Source organism: Heteronotia binoei, chromosome 2, assembly GCF_032191835.1.
Source record: "Heteronotia binoei isolate CCM8104 ecotype False Entrance Well chromosome 2, APGP_CSIRO_Hbin_v1, whole genome shotgun sequence".
Classification (NCBI taxonomy): Eukaryota; Metazoa; Chordata; class Lepidosauria; order Squamata; family Gekkonidae; genus Heteronotia; species Heteronotia binoei.
In genome coordinates, this window is record NC_083224.1 from 199,243,582 (window position 1) to 199,261,250 (window position 17,669).

General features: G+C 48.9%; 1 protein-coding gene across 1 annotated transcript in view; it reads left to right on the forward strand.

Annotated features, from left to right (window-relative positions):
- The window catches only part of ADAMTS10 (ADAM metallopeptidase with thrombospondin type 1 motif 10), an 85,797-nt gene that overhangs the window by 15,577 nt on the left and 52,551 nt on the right, over window positions 1–17,669 (forward strand). The window contains 6 exon segments of the mRNA XM_060232829.1: window positions 1,864–2,023; window positions 8,021–8,238; window positions 10,215–10,298; window positions 12,129–12,274; window positions 14,341–14,384; window positions 16,287–16,392. Of these exon segments, the coding sequence (XP_060088812.1) occupies window positions 1,864–2,023; window positions 8,021–8,238; window positions 10,215–10,298; window positions 12,129–12,274; window positions 14,341–14,384; window positions 16,287–16,392 (758 nt within the window).

Here is a 17,669-nt window from a genome sequence, read left to right on the forward strand (position 1 = left end):
CTAATAAAGAGCTGTACACTCCGTATAGCGCCAATACTTCGTTTTAAATTGTTTTAAATTATAATTGTTTTATTGTCTTATTGTTTTATATCTGAAATTGAGATGTTGGTTTTATTATGATGGTTAGCTGCCCTGAGTCTGTTTGAAATGGGTCCCATGCTCTTTAATTTGTTTGTTAATGATCTGGAGTTGGAAGTGAGCAGTGAAGTGGCCAAGTTTGCAGATGACACTAAATTGTTCAGGGTGGTGAGAACCAGAGAGGATTGTGAGGCACTCCAAAGGGACCTGTTGAGACTGGGTGAGTGGGCGTCAACGTAACAGATGAGCTTCAGTGTGGCCAAGTGCAAAGTAATACACATTGGGGCCAAGAATCCCAGCTACAAATACAAGTTGATGGGGTGTGAACTGGCAGAGACTGACCAAGAGAGAGATCTTGGGGTCGTGGTAGATAACTCACTGAAAATGTCAAGACAGTGTGCGATTGCAATAAAAAATACCAACGCCATTCTGGGAATTATTAGGAAGGGAATTGAAAACAAATCAGCCAGTATCATAATGCCCCTGTATAAATGGATGGTGCGGTCTCATTTGGAATACTGTGTACAATTCTGGTCACCGCACCTCAAAAAGGATATTATAGCATTGGAAAAAGTCCAGAAAAGGGTAACTAGAATCATTAAAGGTTTGGAACACTTTCCCTATGGAAAAAGGTTAAAACGCTTGGGGCTCTTTAGCTTGGAGAAACGTCGACTGCGGGGTGACATGATAGAGGTTTACAAGATTATGCATGGGATGGAGAAAGTAGAGAAAGAAGTACCGTACTTTTCTCCCTTTCTCACAATACAAGAACTCATGGGCATTCAATGAATTGCTGAGCAGTCAGGTTAAAACGGATAAAAGGAAGTCCTTCTTCACACAAAGGGTGATTAATACATGGAATTCACTGCCACAGGAGGTGGTGGTGGTTACAAGCATAGCCAGCTTTAAGAGGGGATTGGATAAAAATATGGACCAGCAGTGGCTATTAGCCACAGTATATATATGTGTGCGTGTGTGTGTGTGTGTGTATGTGTGTGTATATATACACACACACATATTGGCCACTGTGTGACACAGAGTGTTGGACTGGATGGGCCATTGGCCTGATCCAACATGGCTTCCCTTAAGTTCTTATGTCTGGGGCAGTGATGCTGTGCATTCTTGGTGCTAGGGGGCAACAGTGGGAGGGCTTCTAGTGTCCTGGCCCCACTGATAGACCTCCTGATGGCACCTGGGTTTTTGGCCACTGTGTGACACAGAGTGTTGGACTGGATGGGCCACTGGCCTGATCCAACATGACTTCTCTTATGTTATGTGACTCAGAGTGTTGGACTGGATGGGCTATTGGCCTGATCCAACATGGCTTCTCTTATATTCTTCTTATATAAATTGAAAATAAACAAACAAACAAACTGTTATTTCGTCTCCTCGATGCTTTGAACCCACTATATTATAGAGCCGCTCTTTGCCCGACTTGCCTGGTGCGGCTGCTGCTGGCGTCGCTGCCAAGTTTGCCTCTCTCTGCCTCTCCCCCGCAGCTTTGGAGAAGGGGCTTTTGGGAAGGGGCCTGCAGGCTGCAGCAGGGGCCACAGGCGATGGGGCAGGCATTTGTTCTCTGAAACATTTTGCAAGGGGATCTCCAAGATTTCGACTGCCTAGGGGCCTCCACGGGGTTTAATCTGGCACTGTTGGTAAGGGGGAGCAGACTGAACTTCTCAGCAAAGACCCACCGTGGTTGGGGAAATGGGTCCACGCGTATTGGTGATCCGTTCTGTAATTATTTTTTCGACCAATGTATGTGTTCGTTTTCTCTCCTTCTTCCAGCATGGTGTGATAATAGCTGAGGATGAGGAGTATTTCATCGAACCGCTAAACGTCGGCGCCAACATCAGCGGCAGACACGAGAGCGAAGGAAGTCCCCACGTGGTGTACAAACGGTCCTCTCTCCAGCTCCCATACACAGATGTCGCATGTGGTGTGTTAGGTACGCACCAGGCTGGTGAATGTGTTGCTATTCCATACAACCACTGAACCTGTCTTCCTGTGAATCTCAGCATTTTTTTTTTAAGGGGTTTCCAGTCCTCATCGTATTTTGTTTTCCTACTGTACATAGTTTGGTCTGGCTGTTGACCTTTATGGTTCTTTGGTCCTAAAGGTAATTCTCAAGGACTTTTATCCCCTACACTTGGGCAGCAGATTCCAGACAGAGTAAAGTGCCTCTTAACTCATTGAATGAATAACTTGTGGAACTCTCTGCCACAGGATATAGCAGTAGCTACTAGTACCGGTGTCATTAGTAGAGGATTAGACAAGTCTATGATCAAAACGTCCACCAATAGCCTTGATGGTTCAATGTAACTTCCATATCTAGAGGCAGTCTACCTCTGAATGTTGGTAGTTAGCTGGACAGCAATGGGGAGCCTTTGGTACCTGCCAGTAAGCTTTCTGGGGTCATTTGATTGTCCACAGTGTGAAACGGGGTAGGAGGAGCCGTCAGTCTAATCCAGCAGGGTTACTCTTGCATTCCCAACTTTTAAACAGAGCCTGATCCTATGCTTTTAACAAAAAGTCTTGACATGTAGAAACAAGAAGAAGAAGAAGAGGAAGATATTGGATTTATATACCGCCCTATACTCTGAATCTCAGAGCAGTCACAATCTCCTTTACCTCCCCCACCCCCACAACAGACACCCTGTGAGGTAGATGGGGCTGAGAGAGCTCTTACAGCAGCTGCCCTTTCAAGGACAACTCCTGTGATAGCTGTGGCTGACCCTAGACCATTCCAGCAGGTGCAAGTGGAGGAGTGGGGAATCCAACCCGATTCTCCCAGATAAGAGTCTGCGCACTTAACCACTACACCACACTGGCTCTCAAGTGGATAGAGAAGGGATTCACTTTGGCTAATCTCTTTCTATTTTCTTATGCCACCCTTCCTTTGTGGGCTTCAGCATGGGATGTGTGGGTTCCCCCTTCTCCGTTTTTATTCTTACATCATGTTGATGAGGTAGGTGAGTCTGAGAGAAAAAAATGAATACACAGGATTTCATGCCTGAGCCCCTCCCCCCACCCCCAGTCTTAGAACAACACTCCAAACCTCATAGACAAACTATACGTCGCAGGCGGGCATGGGACAACCTGCTGGCAAACAATGATATTTGATGTGTGAGTTGAAAATCTAGCAGCATAAAAACATAAGAGAAGCCATGTTGGATCAGGCCAATGGCCCATCCAGTCCCTCCCACTGTGCCCCCCCAAGCACCAAAAATACAGAGCATTACTCCTCCAGACATAAGAACATAAGAGAAGCCATGTTGGATCAGGCCAATGGCCCATCCAGTCCAACACTCTGTGTCACATAAGAACATAAGAGAAGCCCTGTTGGATCAGGCCAATGGCCCATCCAGTCCAACACTCTGTGTCACATAAGAACATAAGAGAAGCCCTGTTGGATCAGGCCAATGGCCCATCCAGTCCAACACTCTGTGTCACATAAGAACATAAGAGAAGCCATGTTGGATCAGGCCAATGGCCCCTCCAGTCCAACACTCTGTGTCACATAAGAGAAGTCATGTTGGATCAAGCCAGTGGCCTATCCAGTCCAACACTCTGTGTCACATAAGAACATAAGAGAAGCCATGTTGGATCAGGCCAATGGCCCATCCAGTCCAACACTCTGTGTCACATAAGAACATAAGAGAAGCCCTGTTGGATCAGGCCAGTGGCCCATCCAGTCCAACACTCTGTGTCACATAAGAGAAGTCATGTTGGATCAAGCCAGTGGCCCATCCAGTCCAACACTCTGTGTCACATAAGAACATAAGAGAAGCCCTGTTGGATCAGGCCAATGGCCCATCCAGTCCAACACTCTGTGTCACATAAGAACATAAGAGAAGCCTTGTTGGATCAGGCCAATGGCCCATCCAGTCCAACACTCTGCGTCACAGAGTGGCCCAAAAAACCAGGCGCCATCAGGAGATCCATCAGTGGGGCCAGAACACTAGAAGCCCTCCCACTGTGCACCCCCCCCCCCCAGTATCAAGAATACAGAGCATCACTGCCCCAGACATAAGAATGTAAGAGGAGCCATGTTGGATCAGGCCAATGGCCCATCCAATCCAACACTCTGCGTCACAGAGTGCCCCAAAAAACCAGGCGTCATCAGGAGGTCCAGCAGTGGGGCCAGGACACTAGAAGCCCTCCCACTGTGCCCCCCCCCCCCAAGCACCAAGAATACACAGCATCACTGACCCAGACAGAGAGTTCCAACAATACACTGTGACTAATATGCTTATCCATATGCTTATCCAATCCCCTCTTGAAGCTGGCTATGCTTGTAGCACCATGTGATCTTGTTTCCCCCGCCTCCCCCCCACACACACACACATCTTTTCAAGTGCTGAAAACAGTTCCCCACAACTACTTTGGCTCTTGAACAGCACAGGAGGGGGAAACAAGATTGTATGGTGCGGCTGCACTGTGAGCCCTCGCGGCATTTTTTAAGCTGCTAAATTCTTGTCTAGAATGGGTGTCCATTGCCCACCCATACCTACCTGTAATGCGTAATTTGCAGGGCTTTTTTTGATAGAAAAAGCCCAGCAGGAACTCATTTGCATATTAGGCCACATCCCTTGATGCCAAGCCAGCCGGAACAGCATTCCTGTGCGTTCCTGCTAAAAAAAACCCCAAAAACAAAAACCCTGGTTTTTTGGTTCTTACGTGGCAATGGCAGACAGGTTTTCCTTAAAGGCGCAGGAGCTAGTGAAAAAAGTGAGGAATGCAAATCTCACCTGTTGCGTTAAATAAACTGCCGCTCATACATGCTAATATATATTTGAGTGTATAAATGCACAGCTTTTAAAAAGGCATAGCAAGGACATAGCAAGTAGCAAATCACTAGTTTTAAAAGTTATCCAGAAGGGTAAAAAAAGAGAGTTTGCTCCGACAAACATTTGCTTTGAGACCTTGAGTTTTTGTGGGGAAATTCTCCCCTGAATTTTGATCCTGTAATCTGTTGGGGCAGAAGGAGGAGCCAGCCAGATTCCTGGATTCCAGAAGGAGGAGAAGAGAGAAAACCAGTTGACCTTCGCTGCAGAACCATTTTACACAAAGCTGCTGAACAGCCCCCGTGTCTACCCCCGCCCATTACATTCCTCAGCCGAGACAGAAAGCCAGCCTGTTTCCAATTTATTTCTTGGAAAACAAGAAACAGCAGACAATGCAATCCAGAACAAGCAGTTGAACACCCTGTGTTCAAGCCCCTGCATTTGGGTTTTCCCTTCCGGACTGGTGGCTTTGTCACACGCGGGCTGGCAAAGCAGCCTAGAAGTTGATCCGGGGATGGCGGGCCAGAGGAGAGCCTCGCTGGGGGGGCCAGACCCTCTGTGTGCTGAACTTCAGAAGAAACAGCCTAATCTCAACTTAGAGTAGGGGCTTACCTTGTCTTCCCTGACTGGCTACAGATCTCTAGGGCAGGGGTGTCAAACTTTGGGCCCGGGGGCCGAATCAGGCCCTCGGAGGGCTCCTATCAGGCCCACGATCAACTGGCTGTCATCTGCTTCCTTCTCCCTCTCTCTTGCTTCCATCTGTGTCACAGCTTGCTTTGCTAGGCTTGCTCAATCGCACAGGAGCTACAGAGCATACCCTCTATTTTCTCCATTGGCTGAGGCTCCTCCCTTGGGGAGGAAGAGGGGGAAGGGAGAGCTTGCATTGTCAGGTTATCACAATCACACAGCAGAGCTACTGAGCCAAGCCTCTCTTCCTTCTATTGGCTGAGGCTCCTCCTTCTCCTGGTCCCCTGGGGAAGGAAACAGCCAGAGCTTCCTTTGCCCAGTTCCCTGGATCCCATGGGAGAAATTAAAGAAAGCTCCTTTAAGACCAATGAGTGCTAATATTTTAAGCATGGTTTAAGTTTTTTAAAAAAATCTTTAATTGTATTTGTCTGTGTCCTTTATAAAATTTATATCCCTACTATCTAATCTTAATAGGTACACACATGGCCCGGTCTGACACGGCCTGGCATGCCAAGGTCTCATTTATATCAGATCCAGCCCTCATAATAAATGAGTTTGACACCCCTGCTCTAGGGTCCCAGCCAGCAAATGATCTTCCTCAACATTAGTTCTCTAACTGGAGTTTCTGGAAACTGGGCCTGCATGTTGTTATCTCTTAGCTTCTTCTCCAGGCTTTTAGCTCTAGACACTGAAACTGGGGACCTTGAAGAACATGCCCATGTGTATGTTATTACCACAGAGTTTAGGAGAAATGGAAGTACTAGAACAGGCGTCCTTGACATTAGACGGCCAACTTAGATCTGCAACTGTGTGCATGCTTTGTGTGTTTTTTCATAGACCTACATCAGAGCAGGCGTCCTTGACGTCAGACTCTTGTTTCTGCCTTTCCTGGTGTCCGCTGACACCTTTCCTGATCAGGAGGGGAGCCTGATGAAGCTGAGGCGGAGCCGAGTTGCTCTTTATGGGGGACAGAGAATGGCACCTACGTGGACTAGACGTCCACTGACACCAGGTGTTTTTAGAAAGTTGATGGGGACAGTTTTGCCCAGCAAAGCTTTTGATTGGCTGGGCAGCTTTTTAAAAACATTGTGTCGGCAGCAGCTTCTGCCGCAGCACAATCTTCACTGTGTGACTACAGCAGCCATTTTGTGGCTGGCAGCCATTTTGTGGCTGTCTCCATCTCTGGTGGCAGCCATTGTGTGGCTGTCTCCATCTCAAGTGGCAGCCATTTTGTGGCTGCACCCACTATGCTGTGTCAGAATTCCGAAGGTGCCCACAGGCTCGAAAAGGTTGACCTAGATGAAATCTCACGTCCTTGATGTGCTCCCTTCCCAAACTCTGGAAATCTCCTTAAATGTGACCTGGAGGCTCCCTGCTTGGCAGAGCTGGTGTTGGGTCAGCATCATCATCCAGGGCTTTTTCTGGAGCAGGAACTCCTTTGCATATTAGGCCACACACCCCTGATGTAGCCAGTCCTTCTGGAGCTTACAGTAGGCCCTGTACTAAGAGCCCTGTAAGCTCTTGGAGGATCAGTTCCTTCAGGGGTGTGTGGCCTAATATGCAAAGGAGTTCCTGCTGCAAAAAAAAGCCCTGGTTATGACACAACTGCATAAGTCCAATACTGAGCAAGGGCCCAGTATGTGAGCATCAGGTAATGACCTCATCAGTGACTGATGGTCAGGGGTGGAATTCTAGCAGGAGTTCCTTTGCATATTAGGCCACGCCCCCCTGATGTAGCCAATCCTCCTGGAGCTTCCAGTAGGCCCTGTACGAAGAGCCCTGTAAGGAATTCTAGCAGGACCTCCTTTGCATATTAGGCCACACCCCCTGATGTAGCCAATCCTCCTGGAGCTTACAGTAGGCCCTGTACGAAGAGCCCTGTAAGGAATTCTAGCAGGACCTCCTTTGCATATTAGGCCACGCCCCCCTGATGTAGCCAATCCTCCTGGAGCTTCCAGTAGGCCCTGTACGAAGAGCCCTGTAAGGAATTCTAGCAGGACCTCCTTTGCATATTAGGCCACGCCCCCCTGATGTAGCCAATCCTCCTGGAGCTTCCAGTAGGCCCTGTACGAAGAGCCCTGTAAGGAATTCTAGCAGGACCTCCTTTGCATATTAGGCCACACCCCCTGATGTAGCCAATCCTCCTGGAGCTTACAGTAGGCCCTGTATGAAGAGCCTTGTCAGCGCTTGGCTACGTCAGGGGTGTGTGGCCTAATAGGCAAAGGAGCTCCTGCTAGAATTCTACCCCTGCTGATGGTCGTCTGGTTAATGAGTGTCTGAGGTCGCCCACGGCTTCTGAGCAATGGCCGTGTTTCTTCATGTTTCCGGAGCAAATATCCCTGCGTGTTCGAAATAGCTGCTGGGCAGCCAAACTGTGCAGCGTACGGGTGAAGGCTTTGGAGAGGGCATGAGCCGAGTGTGAATTACTTGATGGAAACGTAGCGTGTCTCACCAGCCGTCTTGCCCCTTAGATGAGAAGCCGTGGAAAGGTAGGTCGTGGTGGCTGCGTACACTGAAGCCCCCTCCTCTGAAGCCGCTGGGCAACCTCACGCAGCGAGGTCAGCTGCCCCTGAAGCGGTCGGTCAGCACGGAGCGTTACGTGGAGACCCTCGTGGTGGCTGACAAGATGATGGTGGGATATCACGGCCGGCGGGACATCGAGCAGTACATCTTGGCTATCATGAATATTGTAAGTGTTACAACCAAGATGCGACCTCTCTCCTTTGACTCCTAGCTTTAAAATCCCTCGCTGGGGCCTTGCAGCCCCCTTGGTCGTGGTCTGCTTTAGGTAACTTCATTTGTGCCTGTTCCTTTTAAGATCTGACCGTTTTGCACGTGTACACAAAGGCCCACTTGGATCTGAAACTGCGCGCATGCTTTGTGTGTTATGTCAGGGATTCCCAACCCCCGGGCTGTGGACCAGTACCGGTCCATGGACTGTTAGCAAACGGGACATGAGTTGCATAATTATTTCATTATATATCACAATGTAGTAGTAGTAATAATAATAAGACATTGGATGTATATCCTGCCCTCTACTGCGAATCTCAGAGTGGCTCACAATCTCCTTTATCTTCCTCCCACACAACACACCCTGTGAGGTGGGTGGGGCTGAGAGGGCTCTCCCAGAAGCTGCCGTTTCAAGGAGAGAGGCTCACAATGGCCTACAATCTCCTTTCCCTTCCTCCCCCACAACAGACACCCTGTGAGGTGCGTGCGGCTGAGAGAGCTCTCCCAGAAGCTGCCCTTTCAAGGACAGAGGCTTAGAGCGGCCTACAATCTCCTTTATCTTCCTCCCCCACAACAGACACCCTGTGAGGAGGGTGGGGCTGAGAGAGCTCTCCCAGAAGCTGCCCTTTCAAGGAGAGAGTCTCAGAGTGGCCTACAATCTCCTTTCCCCTCATCCCCCACAACAGACACCCTGTGAGGTGGGTGCGGCTAAGAGAGCTCTCCCAGAAGCTGCCCTTTCAAGGACAGAGGCTCAGAGCGGCCTACAATCTCCTTTATCTTCCTCCCCCACAACAGACACCCTGTGAGGTGGGTGGAAATGAGAGAGATCTCCCAGAAGCTGCCCTTTCAAGGGGAGAGTCTCAGAGTGGCCTACAATCTCCTTTTCCCCTCCTCCCCCACAACAGACACCCTGTGAGGTGGGTGCGGCTGAGAGAGCTGTCCCAGAAGCTGCCCTTTCAAGGAGAGAGTCTCAGAGTGGCCTACAATCTCCTTTTCCCCTCCTCCCCCACAACAGACACCCTGTGAGGTGGGTGTGGCTGAGAGAGCTCTCCCAGAAGCTACCCTTTCAAGGACAGAGCCTCAGAGCAGCTCACAATCTCCCTTATCTTCCTCCCCCACAACAGGCACCCTGTGAGGTGGGTGGGGCTGAGAGAGATCTCCCAGAAGCTGCCCTTTCAAGGGCAACGTCTGTGAGAGCTATGGCTAACCCAAGGCCATTCCAGCAGCTGCAAGTGGAGGAGTGGGAAATCAAGCCCAATTCCCTCAGATAAGAGTCCACACCACATTTATTTAAGCACCACATCAAAATAAAGTGCACAATTGTATCATCCCAAAACCATCGTGCCCCCCCCCCCTCCGGTTCATGGAAAAATTGTCTTCCACAAAACCGGTCCCTGGTGCCAAAAAGGTTGGGGACCACTGTGTTATGTAATATCCATACAGGTGGAGTTGAAGTAAAGCAGCCCACTGGAGATGTAGGGGAGAAGGGGGACCGGAGGAGCAGATCAGAGCTAGATTAAGTTGGGATGGAGCCAAGTGGTTCCTTATGGGGAACAGAGAATGGCAACCAGTGGAATAGATGTGATTGTCAGATTTTCTTACAGCTCAGCCTCAAATATGCAGGAGGTAGAACCTGGGATTTAAGGGATGGAGCCTGGCAGATCAAGGGTGGGGCCTGATGAAGATGGGGTGAAGCCGAGTGGTTCCTTATGGGGGAAAGAGGATGGCACCTAAGTGGACTAGTTGTGGCTGCCCCATGGGAAAGCTTCTCAAGCCATGCAGCTCACCCCTTCCCCTTGATTCTGGCCCTGTACCCCCAAGTCTTTACCGTATCCCCCTGGAGACCCTCCCTAAAGTCGGAACCACTGAAGTTCCAGGTCAAAGAAGCCCCTCTCTTTTTTTAACACTGGTCTTTTTTTGTTTCCTGGAGGTCAGGTTGCTAAACTTTTTCAGGACTCGAGTTTGGGCAATATAGTCAACATCCTCGTCACCCGCCTTATCCTGCTAACGGAGGACCAGGTAAGGACCCTTCCCTGGCCTTCAGTTCATTTAAACCATCAGGCGCTCCCCCCATGCCTTCACCAGCGCTGGGGTGTGTATATGTGTGGGGTGTTTAAAGATGCCTCTCCACGCCTTCCCCAGCACGCCAGCTGGAGCTCTGGCTAGCTCAGGCAGTGCACTGCTCCTGTGTGCTCCTGCCCAAAAAAGCCCTGATTAGACTAATACCGTTTTCGCACACAGCTAACCTCGCTAACCTGTTCCCTCCGCAGCGTCCGGTTGGATTTTGCACCATCTGCGCTGGAGTTACAGGAAGTGCCGCGGCTTTTGCGTAGCAAACGTAAACCACTAAAACCCAGTTTACGTTTGCTACGCAGAAGCTGCGGCACTTCCTGTAACTCCGGCGCAGATGGTGGGAAATCCGACCGGACGCTGCAGAGGGAACAGGATTGTGACTGCGAGGTAAGCTGTGTGCGAAAACGGTATGTATGATGCACACTGTGGACTTGTATTGGTTTCATACTGGTTTAAATGCATGCCATGGCTTCCCACAAAGTATCTGGGGACCTGAGACTTGGAGATCCCCAGTATACTCCTTACAGAACTCCAATTCCTAGGAAATCCATGAGGCTGCCATCTTGTCTAGTTTTGCCCAGAAAGAAAGTGCCGGGGAAGATCCTTTCTGCATCTGAGAACATAAGAGAAGCCATGTTGGATCAGGCCAATGGCCCATCCAGTCCAACACTCTGTGTCACACAGTGGCCAATATATGTGTGTGTGTATATATACACACACACACACCCACATATATGTATGTATATACTGTGGCTAATAGCCACTGATGGACCTCTGCTCCATATTTTTATCCAACCCCCTCTTAAAGCTGGCTATGCTTGTAGCTGCCACCACCTCCTGTGGCAGTGAATTCCACGTGTTAATCACCCTTTGGGTGAAGAAGCACTTCCTTTTAACCCGACTGCTCAGCAATTTCATTGAATGCCCACGAGTTCTTGTATTGTGAGAAAGGGAGAAAAGGACTTCTTTCTCTACCCTCTCTATCCGACGCATAATCTTGTAAACCTCTCTCATGTCACCCCGCAGTCGACGTTTCTCCAAGCTAAAGAGCCCTAAGCGTCTGATTGTGTGGACAGGGGCCGGATGCTGCATAAGACAACTTTATATATTGGGGGCAGTGGTGCAGTGCTCACTTTGTGTTTCAAAGATCCCAAATTCAACTTCCTTTTCCCCTGACTGAAAAGATCTCAGGTCCTGTGTTTGCCTCAGATCTCGGATAACTCGAGCCAGTCAGAGAGAGCCGTTCTTGACTTGATGCATTGATGAGGTGACTTAATTTATAGATATACAGGCCTCATTTGGGGATGGAGCTCACAGGAGCAGAGCTCCAGAACCTCTAAATTTTATTGTGCTCTTTCTTTCTTAAACTCCCCCCTCAAAAAAAAAAACAAAAAAACATTTGCTTCTGGGCTCCATTGTTCAAACCCCCTGGGAGAATTTTGCTGAACTCTCAAGATTTAACAAACATTCTAATATTTTTCCTCACAAAAAAAAATGGGGGAAATAACCAAGACGTATAAAGCAGACAGGCGGAAATCTTTATCCTGCCTGTGTGGCCACAGAGGAGAAAGTAATTTAAAAAGTGTGATGGGAATAACGTTTTATTATGACAATTCTAATTCAAGAAGCCTTTTAAGGTAGATGCTGAGCTGATAGAATTTAGTACACCTTCTGGTGTGTCAGGAGTGTGTGGCCTATGCAAATGAGTTGAGGTAAATGAGCACCTTTTTCTATTAAATGACCCCCCGTATATATACATTCCTTCAACTTCCCCAGCCAACCTTAGAGATCAACCACCATGCCGGCAAGTCCCTCGACAGCTTCTGCAAGTGGCAGAAGTCTATCGTGAACCGTAACGGCAACGGGAACGCCATCCCGGACAACGGCATCGCCAACCACGACACTGCTGTTTTGATCACCAGGTAAACTGGAGATTTGGGGGGGGGCGCAGAACGAGGGGCCCCGCTGCTGGCTTTAGCACCGGACAGAAACCTTCTAACACCAACTGACCGCAGAAGAGCTGTTCTTCCTTCCTTCTGCTCGCCAGACCCCTGGCGACAGCGCGAGCCACCCGGAGCCTGGCTCGTGTCAGGAGAAAGTTGTGAAATACTGTGATGTGAGAGCAGTGTGTATCTCCGGGGGATTCCTGCCTCTTCCTGCCCTCCTCTTGCTCCGCACGTGCAGGACGTGGATTGGAAGAGTTGCTGACTTGGAAATTCTGGAGCTTCCCTCCCCTCCCCTCCGCCCCAGCCCTCGCTGTTGGAGCAATTATTCCTCGGCCCCGCAGTCCCTGAGGCCTAATTTCAGCAGTCAGCCTTTGGAAAAGACATGGCCTGCCTTGGTGCCTTCCCTGTGTCTTGGAAATGCCTCACAGACCGATAACATCCTGTTGTATGGTGAGGTGCTTTTTCAGAAAGGGGATGGACAGAACCCTATTGATTTCAATAAAAAGGAAATATGTTGAATCGGCAGGATCCACTCAAAAGAGAACAGTAAACCTTTTTTTTTTTTTCTTTTGGCGCCGTGACCTTTTTTCAGCATGCAGTTTGTATTTTTGGAGGGCCTGAAAGAGTTGGTGTGGTGCCGTGTCAGGCTAGGTTCTGGGAGACCCAGGTTCAAATCCTTACTCTACCACAGAAGTTCACTGGATGACTTGGGGCCAGTCACACCCTAACCTTCCTCACAGGGTTGTTGTGAGAATAAAACAGGGGTGGGGGGGGAAGAATTGTCTCCGTTTCCTTGAGTTACTTGAGGACGTGTAGGATAAAAATGGAGTAGATGAGAGGATAAGGGAGCAAAAATATTTTTTTTTCCTTTTCATCACTTCATCGGAAATAACAGGAACATAGCAAGGGCTGTGCTGGTTGGTTTTCCTAATCCATCATCTTGTTTCACTCAGTCGCCAGCCATTTGCCCCATTAATGGGGGCACCAAGGTCGTTACAGCTGGCATTCAAATGTGGACTCTCTCTGAACATGGAGGTTCCACTAAGTCGTTGGGGTTAGAGAGCCAGTTTGGTGTAGTGGTATAGTGGACTCTTATCTGGGAGAACTGGGTTTGATTCCCAACTTCTCCATTTGCAGCTGCTGGAGTGGCCTTGGGTCAACCATAGTTCTTGCAGAGTTGTCCTTGAAAGGGCAGCTTCTGTCAGACCTCTCTGAGCCCCAACCACCTCACAGGGTGTCCGTTGTGGGGGAAGAAGGGAAAGGAGATTGCAGGCCTGAGACTCTGGCCTTGAAAGGGCAGCTTCTGGGAGAGCTCTCTCAGCCTCACCTACCTCACAGGGTGTCTGTTGTGGGGGAAGAAGATAAAGGAGATTATAAGCCACTCCAAGACTCTGATTCATAGGGAAGGGTGGGGTATAAACCTACAGTCCTCTTTTTCTTCTTCTAATACCCATTTTTGAACCTATCCTCAACAACTTTGTCCCATCCTCTGTTGAAGACATCTAAACTAGTGGCCATTGCAGTATCCTATGGCAATGAGTTCCATAAGGTAATTTTACACATTGGATGAGGAAGTATTTCCTTTTACATGCCCTGAACTTCCTCCCCGTTGACTTCATTAGGTGACCCCCAAGTTATGAGGGAGAGTGAAAAATAGTCGCTTCTCAGTTTCTCCATGCATAGTTTTGTAAACCTCTGTCAAAGGAGCAGAAAATAATGGCCCTTTTTCCACTTTTTCCTGAGCAAAGGCCTCTGGGTCAAATGGATGTATCTATCAGTCTGTCCTTGTTTATTCAGCCTTCGCTCCAGGGAGCTCCAATCAGCACCCACAACTCTCCCTTCCTTTTTTTATACTCACAACAGCCCTGTGAGGTAGTTAGACCGTGTGTGCGTGATTGGCCCAAGCGAGCTCCCATGGCACAGTGGGGATCTGAACCCGGATCGTAATCCCTCATCACACACCCCTGGCTACATCTCTGGTGCGGCTGATAGGTTGAAATCTGGTTCATTTTTCTCTTGTTCCTTTTCTGTTTTTCTTTTAGGTATGATATTTGCATCTATAAGAACAAGCCATGTGGCACTCTAGGTAGGTGAGAAGTTACCATCACTACCCTGAAGGAGATGTGGGGTGGGAGAGTGAGTTTCGAGATCAGTTTGCAATGTGTGGATGGTTGCCAGAGCTACCGAAACTTGGGGTACTAGCTATATTATGCCATCTAGGTGTCTGTCTTCCATCTGCTAATTATCGTCTATGTACCCACCTTTTATCTTCTGTATTTCTGCTTACCTTCCATTTTTCAATAACCTGTATATGCCTTCCTTCCTTCCTTCCTTCCTTCCTTCCTTCCTTCCTTCCTTCCTTCCTTCCTTCCTTCCTTCCTTCCTTCCTTCCTTCCTTCCTTCCTTCCTTCCTTCCTTCCTTCCTTCCTTCCTTCCTTCCTTCCTTCCCTTTCCTCCCTTCCTTCCTTCCCTTTCCTCCCCATTAACACCTTTCCTTGCCCTGTTTCCATCAACCTCCAATCTGTCCTCTTTGTATCTGTCTTCTGCCTTTCGTTTTCTATCATTTACGTATCTGTCTTCCATCTTCTTGGTTTTTATCTGTCTCCCATCTATCATTGATGTATCTGTCTTCCATCTTCTGCCTGAATATCACTCTTCCATCTATCCTTCATCTTCCATGTATCTGCTGTCTATATCACCTATTTATCTATCCGTTTATTTCCCTTTTAACCTTCTCTTTCACCAGGTTGCTCAGAGCAGCATAAATGGTTCTCCCTTCCCTATTTATCCTCACAACAACCCTGGGAAGTATGTTCATCTGCCAGAGGGTGATGGAGTCTGGCCCAAGGTTACCCAGCAAGCTTAATGTAGGAGAGGGTATTTGAACCTCGAGCTTAGCCTAATAGTTTAACCCAGGCCTCAGATTCAGCAGGGGCTCACAGGAGCACAGCTCCTGAACCTTTCTGACGACCCCCTTCTCCCACCTACCTTGTCCATTGAATAGTAGGTGCAGCTGCATAATGATCCCTGGGTTAGGAGAGTGGGCAGCCAGCCAGCCACCAGAAGCTTAGCCACACCCCCAGCAACCCTCATTAACCCCCGGAGAAGCCCACACCACCCTTCCTCCACTTCTTATGTGATTTTGGGCAAAGGGTGGCTTGCTGGTCTTTTGACTGGGGGGGGGGGGGTGGCCAAGGAGAGCCCCAGGTGAGCGAGACCTGCTTGGGCTGGGCAGATCTCTAGCCAGCCCAAGCAGGCCTCGCTCGCCTGGGGCTCTCCTTTCTTGCATCGGGTTGCTTTTGACTGGGGGGGGGGCATATGCTAATGAGTTATGCTAATGAGCTCCACCACCTATTTTTCTACAAAATGACTCCTGGTATAACCATCGCACTATGCTGGCTCCCCCCAGTGGCCTCCCTTCTGGAATTATCCACATGGCCAGGAATCATCCCCCACCATCCACTACATCCCCACAGCTCTTGAGGGTATGTATCCCCTCGGAAGCCCTTGCTCCAATCTGGCGTCACTGTGATTTTCTGTGGGATCTCTAGCCAAGTCACCACTTGGGGCGGGGGTCATTGCACCAAATAACTGCAGTCAGGGTTGGAATCTAGCAGGAGCTCCTTTGCGAATTAGGCCACACACCCCTGATGTAGCCAGTCCTCCAAGAGCTTACAAGGCTCTTCTTTTGTAAGCTCTTGTAGGATTGGCTACATCAGGGGTGTGTGGCCTAATATGCAAAGGAGCTCCTGCTAGAATTCCGCTCCTGACTGCGATAAACTGAGAGGTGATCCTGTGTTTGGCAAATTCTCTCTAACCCCATTGGTATGAGCACAATGGCTTGGTGGGTGGTAGCCCCACGGTGGGTTTGAGCAGGGGAAGAGAGGAAATGTAAACAGCAAAGTAGGTGTTCTCTCCCTCCAACATCACCTTGACCTCCTGGAAAATTAATACCCTGACCTCCTTGATAATGTTCCCTCCCTCGCAGGGTTGGCGCCCGTGGGCGGGATGTGTGAACGTGAGCGGAGCTGCAGCATCAACGAGGACCTCGGCCTCGCCACAGCCTTCACCATCGCCCACGAGATCGGCCACACGTGAGTCATGTTTGGCATGGAATGTTGCAACGATCTGGTTTGTGGGACAGCGGGTGCAATCTGGGACACACTGTGAGTTTCAACAAGAGCTGATAATCCACAAAAAAAAAATGATCGGAAAGATCCAAGGCTTAACAAGTGTGATCGTAGAGCAAAAAACATTCTTCCAGCTCATCATAGCTCACTCTTCATCATCATCATCACATTTTATTTATATCCCGCCCTCCCCCACCGAGACAGGCTCAGGGCGGCTAACAACAGGAATTCAATACATACATTGTGTTATAACTAACAGCATAAACCTACAATTAATTAAAAACTATTAAAATTCTAAAAACAATAAAATTAACATTAATATATTAGTGCTATTATACAGATGGTGAGTTTACTTAGCAGTTTTAGTCAGTGAAGGCCATTCGAAAAGGAACGGTCTTGCAGGCCCTGAGGAACTGTTCAAAGTCCCGCAGGGCCCGCATTTCTTCTGGAAGCTGATTCCATAGCTGTGGAGCCATAACGGAGAAAGCTCTAGTGTGGGTGCTCTGGAGTTTTACCTCTTTTGGCCCGGGAATAGTCAGCAGGTTCTTTCCTGCTGACCTCAGTTCTCTCTGGGGTTAGTACGGGGAGAGACACTCTTGTGTACTTGAGGTGATTGAGGTGACCGGCTCCGGCATGAAAGCAATGTGTATATTGCCGAATACCAGGGCTGCACAACTGCTTGAAAGGGGCCTGAGACCAGAAGTACTGGCATGAAGCATCCTACCAAAAACAGCACGACTGAAAAACATACTCATACATAACACCAAGGATGGGGCCATCTGTATTTTACCCTGGGTTTTGCTCCTCACTTTTGATTATTTATTTAGGAAGGGATGGCCAAACTTGCTTAAAGTAAGAGCCACATAGAATAGACATCAGATGTTTGAGAGCCACGAGGGAGAGAGGGAGGGAGGGAGGGAGGGAGGGAAGGAAGGAAGGAAGGAAGGAAGGAAGGAAGGAAGGAAGGAAGGAAGGAAGGAAGGAAGGAAGGAAGGAAGGAAGGAAGGAAAATGGATATGGGAGAGGGTGGGCGGAGGGAGAGGTGAAAGAAAGCAACTTTAAATGCCTTCACCGAGCTGGCTGATGGGGTTGTGGGGGCTCCTTTCTATACGGCTCCTTATTCATTGCAAAATCACGAGCGGAACTACAAAGGACCCCACCCAACTTCACAAAGTTGTATATTGAGTAAAGGCTGTTGCCTTTGAGAAAATGCTATAGTGACTTTTAATGGATAAAAGGAA